This window comes from Pelodiscus sinensis, chromosome 1, assembly GCF_049634645.1.
Source record: "Pelodiscus sinensis isolate JC-2024 chromosome 1, ASM4963464v1, whole genome shotgun sequence".
NCBI lineage: Eukaryota > Metazoa > Chordata > Testudines > Trionychidae > Pelodiscus > Pelodiscus sinensis.
In genome coordinates, this window is record NC_134711.1 from 295,807,169 (window position 1) to 295,819,197 (window position 12,029).

At 36.8% G+C, this 12,029-nt stretch overlaps 1 protein-coding gene across 4 annotated transcripts in view; it reads left to right on the forward strand.

The window, feature by feature from the left end:
* DCLK1 (doublecortin like kinase 1) overlaps positions 1-12,029 on the forward strand; it is a 310,171-nt gene that overhangs the window by 236,411 nt on the left and 61,731 nt on the right. Inside the window, exon 7 of one of the 4 annotated variants that reach the window (XM_075919171.1) lies at positions 5,498-10,487. The exons of the other annotated variants lie outside the window; for them this stretch is intronic. Coding sequence (XP_075775286.1) covers positions 5,498-5,554 — 57 coding nt within the window. The 3' untranslated portion in view covers positions 5,555-10,487. Of the gene's footprint in view, positions 1-5,497; positions 10,488-12,029 lie in introns of those variants that run through there. 4 annotated transcript variants of the gene reach the window in all.

Consider the following 12,029-nt stretch of genomic DNA (forward strand, 5'->3'; position numbering starts at 1 on the left):
GCAGCAGTGTTATCATGGTCCTTAAGATCTGACTTCCAAAGTTTATGGATTAACTGTTAATAAGTCACTGGGAACCGGGAAAATATCATCAGAATTTATGGAATTTCACACTGATATTGCGGGTCTCCATCAAGGTGGATGGCATCAGCAGCCCAAACGAGGCACTTATTGGCTCTGGGGCTGCCTGTTTTCCTGGATACATCTCAGTCTTTTCCCTCTCCATCACTGATGGGGTTTTTTCCCATCAGGAAGGGCAAAAGACACTTTCTTCTATGTTTGTTGGGAGAGGGTCGAAAGGAAGCATCTTTCTATCTTTCCATGCCAAGTGCATCACATCAGAGTGTTTTTGAGATGCTGCAATTACACAGGGCTTTAAACACTCTGTGGTGGTGGTATGACCAACATGTTCAGCAAATTGGAAATTATCTTTTGAAATTCAAGATAAACGAAAATAGCAATAACTCTCCTGTAAAAAGGTCAGGTTCTGCCTTCAATAATTGCAAGCAGTCCCACTGACTTCAGTGGGAGTTACTGGGAGTTACTTGTGTTCCTGTGCACAAAATGTGTCCCAGAGCTTTGTTTGAAGTCAAAGAAGAGAAGAAGGCGGGGTGAACAAACCCTGTATTATGTGGTTGGTTTTTTTTAATATGGAGACAAAATATGTGTATATATGCAGAAACATATGTGACCCAGAGGCACCGAGACTGACAAGGGAGAGTGAATTCTGCTCTACAGCCTTAGCTAAGAGCCAGTTAGCTTTTAGCTCATGTGGTAGAGGCTAATGATGTTATCCCCTAAGGTCAAAGTCCCAACTGCCAATGACCACGTTGTGTCGGCTTGGGCTTGTCCAGGATCGAGACACGTGGCACAGGTTGTCACCTGTGCAGCCTCACTACGTGACATTCTGACAGTGGCAAGAAGAACTGTGTCAGCTAGCCTTGGAGAGGAAAACCTAGAGGTTAGAAAGGAGAGGCCAGCCCAGAGGCCAGTCTGCAACAAGCTGACTTGTCAGATGATGCTGTGCAGTCTGCTCTTAAGGTGCTTCTACCCAGCAGTACCCCAGATCATGCGATGCTGGAGGCAGAGAAAGGTCTCACTGAGCTAGTCCAAGAAATGACTGCCCTCTAGAAACGGAGCCATGTGAGAATAGGACAACTGGAGTCACAGGTGCTGCAGCAAGGTGCAGCAGTGTGGCAATACCCCAAAGTTCTGGATGAGAAAGTGGTCGAAGTACCCCTTATGTTTGTGTCTGTAGTCCCAGAGGTTGTTTCATATGCCACTGTTGTGAACAAGAAGGCCACATAGCATGTGGCTGCTGGCAACCCCCTCAGCCTCTTCTCATGGTGTCAGGACAAAGTTAGGCTCCTGATTTAAACTGCTTACGTCTAACACTGAGGCACAGGTGAAAGCTGTAGAGCTGGGGAGACGTCTTCCCCCAGTAGCATCAGTGTGCACAACTTACCAGCATACTCTGCCAGCCACAAACTGGCATTCCAGCCTGATGGGACCCTTGAATGAGGGAACTGAGGAAGTGAATGGTATCCTGTGCAAGACCCTAATTGATACAAGGTCACAGGTCACAACCATCTCAGAGGATTTGTGGAGAAACCACCCTATTTTAGCCAAGTTGCATCCTATGCTTATAGAGAGCCTAATAGTGGCCAAGGAGTCTTCCATCAAGGAGTGATCAAATTAGATTTATCTTTTCCTGGCCAAACCTATGAGGGAGCCCCTGACTTTGTGGTGCCTGGGACAAAGTGCTGCCAGGGAGTCCCCATGTTTTTAGTGCCACGTCATCCTGGTTCGGTGTCTGCTGTTGTGGCTGAAGCATGGCCTTTACTATTTGAAGTGTTCAGCAACTTTGCCAGTCTGCTAGAATTGTCCTGTGGAACCCCAAGTGTGAGAGAAGAAATGGGGAACACTTTGGAATTTAAATGCTACGAAGAAAAGTCAGCTGTAGCTTGAGGAGTTTCTCCCCACTGAATACCAAAGGCCTGCTGCAAATATTATGGGTATTCATGCTTCTCAAAAAAAAAAAAAAAAAAAAGATCCTCAGAGTCTTTTTTTAATTGAAAGGGATCATTTGCTTCGACTGCATTATCAGTCTGGTGACTTCCCTTTCAGTCTTAATTGAAAGTGGCAACCTAAGTGTAGGGGTCGCTACCATCACCCCTTATTATATTTGTGCATATACTTTTAAAAAATGAAGTTTTGGCCTTGTTGAAGTCAATGAAAGTTTTGACTCAGAAGTCAGGAAATGGAAAACCAAGTTTCATCCTCACCTATTTGTATACAGGTGGCACAGACCTATCTTTCTGAAACTATGCAACATCCATTGAAATCAGTGAGTGTTGTGCATTAATATTTCAGGACAAGATTGGGCTCACTCCATAGGCAAATGACATTTAACAGTATAATTAGCAATCCAGAACAATTCTGTATGTGCGACATAGACAATTTAATACAGGTTGAACCTTTCTAGTCTATCACTCTCTGGTCTGGCAACATCCGTGGTGCAGCATGATTTTAGTAGTTAGCTGGATGTCCACTTATCTTGGGTGGGACACAGTTTCCCACAGTCCCATAAACTTTGTTTACAGCCATGAGTGCTGGCTCTAAATGGTCTGTGCTGTTATTTCACTCTAATTTACTCTTAAATGTTTTCTAAGAGCCCACTAAGCAATAGAAGTGTTTTAAATGCTTCTAAACAATATTGACCTCCCATTGTTTGGCAAATTCTTTTATTTGCCAAATCGGTGAGGTCCTGATGGTGCTGGACTACAGAGATTCAACCTGTATTAATAAGAGATCCTGCATTTCCTGTCTAAAATTGAAATCTTAATGTTAGAGTTACTGTTCATACTTAGTTTACACCAATTTTGAAAATAGAAAATGAGCTTAGTATTTTAATCTCTAGTGTGTACTTCTACAGCTACATAGTTGAAAATCCATATAATTGAGGAATGCCACAGGGGAGGCAGGGATAGTCTGTGTGTTGTTTTTGTACAACTAGGGTGACCAGCCACGGGGTCCACTCACCACTAGGGTTGTCTAGTCCTTGAAACTTGGGGGATCTTCTCTTTTGAAGTCCAGTGCCCCTTCTGCTTCTTGCTGCAAGCCCAGCCGTCTCTTAGTATCTCTGTGACTCAGTGCGCTCTGTCATCTTAGGCTGGTCCTCTGGCTAGGCCACTATACTCCCCTTCTCATGGTATCGAAGTCTTTCCTTGCCGATGGCCACTTCCCTGATGGCGCCACTTCCCCAGTGATTAACAGGGGAACCTTGGCTTGGGCTCACCCTCTACTCTCAGTGCCATGTCAGGGTCCCTCTAATCAGCAGCATCCAGCTGCACCATCCTAAAGCTCATTGCTTTTTCCCCAAGTCCTAAACCTTTTGGCTCCCCTTTTCTCTGGGTTTGCCAGCCCAACTTCCCTCCTCCCAGGGAGTAAATGCAGACTAGATTCCATAGCCTGACCAACATCTTCTTTCCTCTGGGAAATGACTGCAGATTTCTTCCCTCTGGCCTCCTTTCTGTTATCAGTACTCTGGCTTCATAGACGCCCCCTCTTTTCCTGCACAGGTGAGCTTCCCTTAATTAGGGCTTACCTCTCAGCTGAACTGTTCCTGAGCTAGCAGCCTAATAAGTTAATGTGTCCCTCTGGCATACACTAACCCCTTCAAAGTGATTGTGAGGAACACACCCCATCATATCTCCTCACTGACAAATAGGTGCATTTATGTGCTTTGCACTTCAGAAATACCAACACATAATGATATGTACCTGTGGAAGAAATCTGAATAAGATAAATAGTTGCATTAAGATTAGTAAGGACTATCTGTTTACAGTTATGCCTCAACCTAGAGTGGTTACTAAGACAGGGACACATTTAAAGCGTGATTTCCTGAACGTGGGGTTTGTTTTGAATGCTGTATGCATTCATGCAAACTGGTGATTTATGAGCACTCTTGACTATTGAGGCCATACATGCATGTGAAATTCCAGACTTGTGCACCTACAAAGAAAACACAAATGTTCATGAGTTATGGTCTTTAAAAAAAATCAAACAAAAGCATAAAAATTCCTTAAATATTCCTTTTTTGTTAGTCACAATTTTTAGGATTTTTTAAATAGAATAATAGTCTCCTGAGGGGAAAAATATAGAATTATATTACTGCTGAGTCATCACCATTTTCATCTGACGTGATAGTGGTGTCTTTGTATGATTGAAGGTTTCAGCAGTGTATGTCTTGTATTTGTTTTTAATATTTGTAAATCCATTTCATGTTTAAAAGAGTGCTAGCATGAAACCCACGGTATCCATGCTCTTTTAGGGTGCATCTACACTGCACCCAGAGCTCAAAATTAGCGTAGCTTATTTCGAGTTAATTTCGAAATAGCTTATTTCAAAATTTGGCGCTGTCTACACAGCACTTATTTTGAAATAAATCACTATTCTGAAATGTCCTTTACTCCTTTTGGAATGAGCTTTACAGGGACTTCGGAATAGCAAGCCCATTATATTTTGAAATAACGGGTGTGCTGAAAAGACGCGGAATAGCTATTTCGGGATACTGCCAGTATCCCAAAAGAGCGCTGCAGTGTAGACATAGCCTTAATGAGTTATTTTATATAGGGGCATGGTAAAGCACTGGAGAACACAGAATTAATTTCCTCCCTTTTTAGTTCAACACTTCTACTTAATTCACCTTGAAATGATGCTCTATTATGTACCCTTCTGCTTGGTGAACTTTTTCTTATATTGCATATCTTTGTGAAAAGTGTTGTCTTATGTAGGCTCGATGAGGCTACCTATTACACTCCCACACCTCTGGCATTTGAGGATTATCTGATCAGTCAGAGGATGCTTAGAGTGGGTGTTGAAAAATAGAAGTAAAGCTTCTCTCTCTCTCTCTCTCGCTCCCTGCTGACATGAGCTTGTTGCTTGGCTACCATCAGAAAGAGCCAGTGACTAGAGATTTTATATGCTGTTTTTTTACTGAATAAAAAAATTGTGGAAAAAAGCAGCACTGCTGTCAAATAGTATTGTGCATGCAGCTGCAATATTAACAGTTAGCTGTTTTAGGACCAAATATTTATGGGCCAATGCTACGTAGGTTCAGTAGCTTTTAGGTCTTGATGACCTTATACTATAAGGTAAGTGTTTACTTATCTGCTACTGTTTAAGGAAGAAACAAAAGGATAGTATTACTTGCATTTGATATTGCGAAGTCCCAAAACTGGTATGAGGTTCTTAAAAGCATTCATATATTGTTTTATTGCAGGGGTCTTCATTACCTAAGGATAAAATAAATTGCCATTTAAAGTATTTCCTATTGACAAAATCTAGACTTACTTACATTTCTAAGGCTCTGATTTAAGACAGGTGACTTTAAATTAAATCAACAATTCTGGTCCACAATAAAAAAGTGATTATAGGACAGTTGCAGTGTTACAAATTGAACACAATAAACAAATCTATACTGCCCTTCATCTTACAGGACCTGTATCGCCCACTCTCTTCGGATGATTTGGATTCAGTAGGAGACTCAGTGTAAAAGAAAAAATGGAACAGTGTTTATGGTTTGTGATTTGGTGAAGGTTTAACGTTTCTTATGAGATTAGCTGCTAACTTACAGTAACCGTGAATTGCACAAAAGAGTTTTGCATATTTAATATTAAAGTCATAAATCAAATAATATATACATTTATGAGGGCATTTGCGGTTTTACTTTTCTGATACAAGATTTAGGTTTAGGCATTGAGTGCTTGACTCAGAAATGAAAACTAAGCATGTGTGCACACATTACAAGAAAATGATTGGGTTAGGTGAATACAATGTAAAAATCAATTTTGAGCGCTGAACAACACTCCTATTATCTTTTGAAAGAAATTATTTATTTGCAGTTTTTAATATAGTTTTCTTTATTCACAATGATATGGACATGGGCATTGTTGCTCTTCTTAATAAATAGCTCAACTTGTGTTACAGAAAACTATTGATATTCTCCACCACCCTGCTGCTCCATAATATGCTCCTTCATACCAATTTCCAATGAGTTCTTAATTTAAAGAAAGAAAGTTCACAAACCATATATGGTTGCTAATTGAAAATAAATAATTTCAAAGCACTTCTGAAAGTATCCTCACGTACTACAATTTGATAACTTTATGAAAAATGACATTTTACAGGCATCATGTACCATGCAAGAGCTGTTATATTAATCTCACTTGTATTGCATAGGAAAATAAATATTGCTATGAAAATATCCATTTTAGTTGGAAAATATGTAGACCTGTTAGCAAATAGCATACTATAAACACATAATGACACCTCTTTTAGCAAACACATATTTGGCTTACAAAGTATATTTTACTTGTGCAAGGAGAGGAAAATCTTTCTCAGACTCTGACATGTTTTGTACTTTTTCCAAAGAGGCCATTTGAAAATTAGAAACTTTTAAAAATGGTGGTATTATGAATCAACCTCTTAATGTCTGAATTTTTCTGAGTTCCTTCATTTTCTATATCATGGACACTTTATCCAAAATTAATATGCAAAACTCCTATAGTGTCAAAGTAGATCTTTAATTATAACCAGCTGCTTAACACACACCTACTAATTTTGTTTGTTTTCTGCTGCTTTACTGTGAGCATAGGAACTAGCTGATAAAATTTACATAGTTATGATCACTGCAGTTATATGTTAAATCTTAATTTATATTTATCCTTTATATTTAAGGCATAGTGTAGTGGTCATTTATTTTTAGTAATTCATTTACTTCTAGTATATCAAATACTTATTACTTAAGACTTAGGAATCTGACATGGTTCTGACACTGAATAAACAAAAAATCTATACCCGTGGTGTTCCTGAGGTAACTGGTAACATCCCAATACAACATCTTAAAAAAAAAAAAAATCAGGAAATTTAGCTTAAATAGCCAGAAGATTTAGCTGCTATAGAGCAACTTTTTAATGTAATAGTTTGCATTTATGCTAATTAGTCCTTAATAAAATCATGCAGCTAGAAAATGTTGACATGTGATGATATAACTCGCAGCCTAGTATATTACCATTATGTTTACAGAGAACATTGAAAAAAAAAATTTAAAGGGCAGCAGAACACAACACTTACCCTTTTATATATTCAATATCTGATTGTAGTATCATTTTGGGAGAAAGACACTGATCTGGCTGGCTTGCTGAAGCAATTGGATTAATCCATTTTGAACCCATAATTCACCATACCTGCTTTAGAGTTCAGGTTTAAAATGATTTCAAACAGAAATTGAGATGCCTCTGCCAAGATCAAAATGTGCCCTGTTTTACCTAAAAGCCTCAGTAATGGTGAAGTTATTTGCGCTTGTGCCTGTTGTTTGTTTCTTTGTAACAAAAAAAAAATAGTAAGTCTAGTAGAGTCCATAATAAGTGACAGTGTGTTGGCATCAGTTGCCAAAAATTCAGAGAAAGCAATAGAAGAGTAACAAAGAAGCTGCTGGCTGTTTGGGATTGGTTTTACGTTCAAAAAAAGAAATTCCCAGAACTTTATCATGCCTGCTCTGTCACATGGACTACTACTTGATCAGAGCAGTCCATTAAGCATTATTTATTTTGCACAGACAGTAGATATTGCCAGTGAATCTGAATATCATGGCTTTGGTAGCTATGGAGAGGGGAAATGGACTTTAGGACTAATAGTTGTACTATATCCTTGCCAATTTTCCTTCCAGGCTGTTTCAAAGGATATACTAGTCTCTAACATTTAATCGTTTAAACATACAATTCTTATTAAGGGTTTCTTCAAGGAACAATGTATATCATTTGCTCTAGAAATAGAAATTCCTTATAGCAGGGGTTCTCAAACTTGTGTTTCCATGACCCCCCTCTCCCTTGCTGCAACCACCCTCTCAGTTGTTCACAACCCCCCTCTAAGTTGCTCATGACCTTTGGGGGGTCGGACCCACAGTTTAAGAAACACTGCCTTACAGTATTAAAAAGCATGCTGTTTATAAACATTAATATTCACTTTTATGTGGAGTGTAATTCCATTATTCATAAGCAGAAATAAAATGTTTCTTTGGACCAAGACCAGAAGATTCCAGTTTATTTGTGAACTGAAAGTGTGTTAACTTGGTATTGTAGCTTTGCTTGCAAATAATGCAACTTTTATTTTGTCATCTGGCTTTGTCCATGTTATTAAATAGCACAATGGTTTAGGTATCTTTGTTTTATTTGGACTTTGTATAGTTCCTCTTCTTACCCAGCATGATATGTTCCTACCATAAGGATTTTTCCATGAGATTGAAAGTCTTGTATAGGTTGTGAATATTTTGCTTCCCCTTGCCTTGTGGTTAGGCATGAATATTTTCTAATGCTTTCTGCAACTTTTTAAAGCAACAAACATTTGAAATGTGAAGCACAGTATATAAAAGGGTAAAATGTTTTTTAATCCACGGAAAATTATATCATGTTTCTGGCTTCTTTAAATGAATATATGAAAAAATGCTTTGGTCTTTTTGATAAACTAAGGGCAGATGTTCACTTGGTGCAAATTCTCATTGGTCCATTAAAGTCTGTGTTCTATGGCAGCTTACACTAGCTGAACATCTCTCCTGCAGAATTGTAAACAGTTTTAAAAGCTCTTATGCACACCTGATGATGAATCTGGTTTAGATCCTTTCTTAAATTAATGGCAAAACCATCACTGACTTCAGTGGATACAGGATTGAGCCCTTATATGCACACTTGTATATGTATATAGGCTGTTTAATAATGGTAGTGATAAGAAAGATAATATATTGACACATTTGGCCTTTTGTCTCTTCACGAAACATGCTATTTTGCATTGTAATTAAATCACATTGTATTGTAATATTGTCAAATTTTCTGGAAGCTTTCAGCATCATAGTGTGGAAAATTGCTTTTCAAAATCATAAAACAATTCAGAAGAATACATTTCATTTGTTTTTTAGCCCCTTACACCTTTTTTTTGTTATGGTGTTTGTGGCTATAAAAATGTATACAGGTATATGTGAGTATTTATATAAATATGCATATGTCATTGTGTATACATGTATGCATATATTTAATAAGAAAAGATATGTAATGTTATGCTGCCTAAAAGAGCATATGGCTTACAATTATTGGCTTGCTTAAAAATTGAAATAAATAAAATTGCTTGTTTTTGCAACTTTATAATTTACATTATAATGTGAACTTTATATAGGAAAATATGTTGTTAGAGAAGATGTCCTCCAACTCTAAATGCTAAAATTATAGTACTATAGAAAAAAATCTTTCAATGGTACCCAAATGTATGATTTCGTGAAAAAAAAATTAGATTAGAAACAGAGGCTAAATTTACCTCTTTACTTGTCCAATACAAATATTAATGTTTACAGTGCTTTTTTTTAGTAGCCAATTATTATGCAAGCAAATACATCAAGATTGTAAATACAAATACAAAAATCTGAAGTTTTGGAGGGTTTTTTTTTTGTTTCTCAAGAAGAGAGATTCTCACCAGAATACTCAATAAAAATACAACCTTATATCACACAGGAATCATTTTATAAGCAGATATAGCTATACAGGTGGCTGTTTAAGAACATTCAAAATGTATTTGATGTTTGATGTATTATTTCACAGAAATAACAGATCTCTGAATTCTGAGAAGGGGATATTCATAGCTATACTTTTTAATTACTTGTTGAATGGCCTACTCTGCTATTTGGATATGATTTGTTAGAGTTGCTGAGTGACCATAACTCCCATTTGAAATCATTGTGTGAGTGTCAGTGGGTGTATGTGTGTGCAGGTATGTATGCACACTTTTATATAAAATCTATATATAAACACAGTGTGCACATAAATATCTGTATGCATTTTAATATCTGTATTTGTGCATATTGATTACCTTCACATTTCAGTCACCGACAGCAGTAAAGTATGAAAAAGTACAGTATTCATATAAGTACACATTGTCTGTTATGTTGAAATGTAGGGGTAATTAGTTGTGGTTTTTGCTATATTCACTGTATTGAGTTTCTCTAGTGGAAGATGAACTCCATTTTTGTTAGTTTTAAATACTGACATATTAATCACAAAATAAATGTAAGATTTTTATAAAGAGCAGTGTATGGCCTTTTTCCATAATGTTTGGATATTTTCTTGGAAGAAAAACGTTTGGATATTTTCTTCTCAAATATTACATTTTTGTATTAATGGATTTCAGGAAACAAAAACAAAAAAACCCAACCTGTTAATTTATCAGGAAAACTTGCAAGATTTACAAAAACAAGTCTTGATTATTTGAAATAAAACAATCAGCTAAAGAAAATCACTTCCATTTTCTTCCATTGTTACATTACAGTGTGTTGTACTTGTATTCATATTTGGCCATGTCATACTGGTTGCAGTTTGTTGTATCACTAGACTTAATATTATCATAAGTTATTGTAAGTCATGTAATAAATAAATGGAAAAAAATATACACGGTATTCTGTGGGTTTATTTTGAAAATGTGAAAATCATTTTTTTAAATAATTCTCATAGTTATTATATTGGATGAGTATTGCTTATCTGATAGTTCAATTAATATAAGCATGAGGGATTCATAGATCCTAATAGGTTGCTCTAAATAATGGATGAATTCAGTAGCTTTTAAAGTTTAAATTCTGGGCTCTAGTGTCCAGAGGAAAGGGGTCCTCTAAGGAAGAATTTTGTTTCTAATTGGTCCTTTGGAGACAGTAAATTTACCTGACTAGAATTGCTTGTGGGTGAATTTGAGTGTATGACTGGATAGATTTGAAGTATGAAGTGAGAAATTAATGTATGTTAAGCAGTGTACCAGGTCTGCTGTCAACTCCGCTTTAGTAGCATTCTTCTTAAGTCACCTAATTATTAGAAAAATGCACCTGCAAACTCTGAGAATATGAAACTGTATTTGCTGTGTTTTAAAATAAATATATTGTTTCACCAGCATATCTTTGCTCTGCTTCCATTATATTTCTCTAGTTTATTTCTGGGGGGAATTTAGAAACATGTGACATTCCATCTTTTGCTCACTACTGCCTCTTCAACTGATTTTCAAGAGCAGTTACTCTATAGGGCTGCGAGATTGATACAAATTCCAGTTCAGTCTATATTCTGATCATTGGGAAACTGGTCTGCCAGGTTCAAACCGTTTTCCTTAAACATGTTTGCATTTTTTTTGTACGAGAGGATATGACAATGAGCAGCAGCCTAGTGAAGACAAAAATGAAGCTTTATTACATCAATAATTTAAAAGAGGCCACAACATAACAGAGTGAGAAATCCTTTCCTAAAATGCCTAAAGCTTTTAAAATTCAGCCAAGACAGATAGATGAGATTAAAAATAAAAACTGATCACAGTGCAATATATCTAATCTAATGGAAGAAATAGGAAACACACATCTGTGACTTTCTTAGAATTTCTGTTTTTTCTTTTGGATTAAAGTTATGTGTATGTAACATCAAAAAAAAGTTGATGTGCTACTGTATAAGCAACTTTTACATTAACTGCACTATGGCAATAGTAAAGTTATGAGCTGTGGATATCCACATCTATGGATGCAGATACTTGCAGATATAAAGCAGATATCCCAGGATTTTCAGGGCTCTACTGATATATATAATATTGGGGGGAGGAGAAGGGAACCCATCAATCTGCTTCTGGAGAAGCAAGAGATTGAGTGAGGGTGGAGACTAAATTATAATTGACCCTTCCAAGCAGTAGTTCATCCAGCACAGGTTTAAGATTATTGCTTGAACACCAAATAGAAAACTGTATTAGCCTGCTAGCATCGTACTTTTTCTGTAGGCTAGCAGAATACTTAGGCATTCAGTGTACATGGTGATGAGTGCAAAACAAGAACCTATGTAGAACAAAATAAAATACTTTGGTTTGCCATTTTTAGTTCTTTTCACCAGCATGATATTCCTGCAGACTTTCCCATCTTGTCCTCACTCCCTTTAAACTCTCAAGAAAAGAACACAGAGGTTTTCTAAATG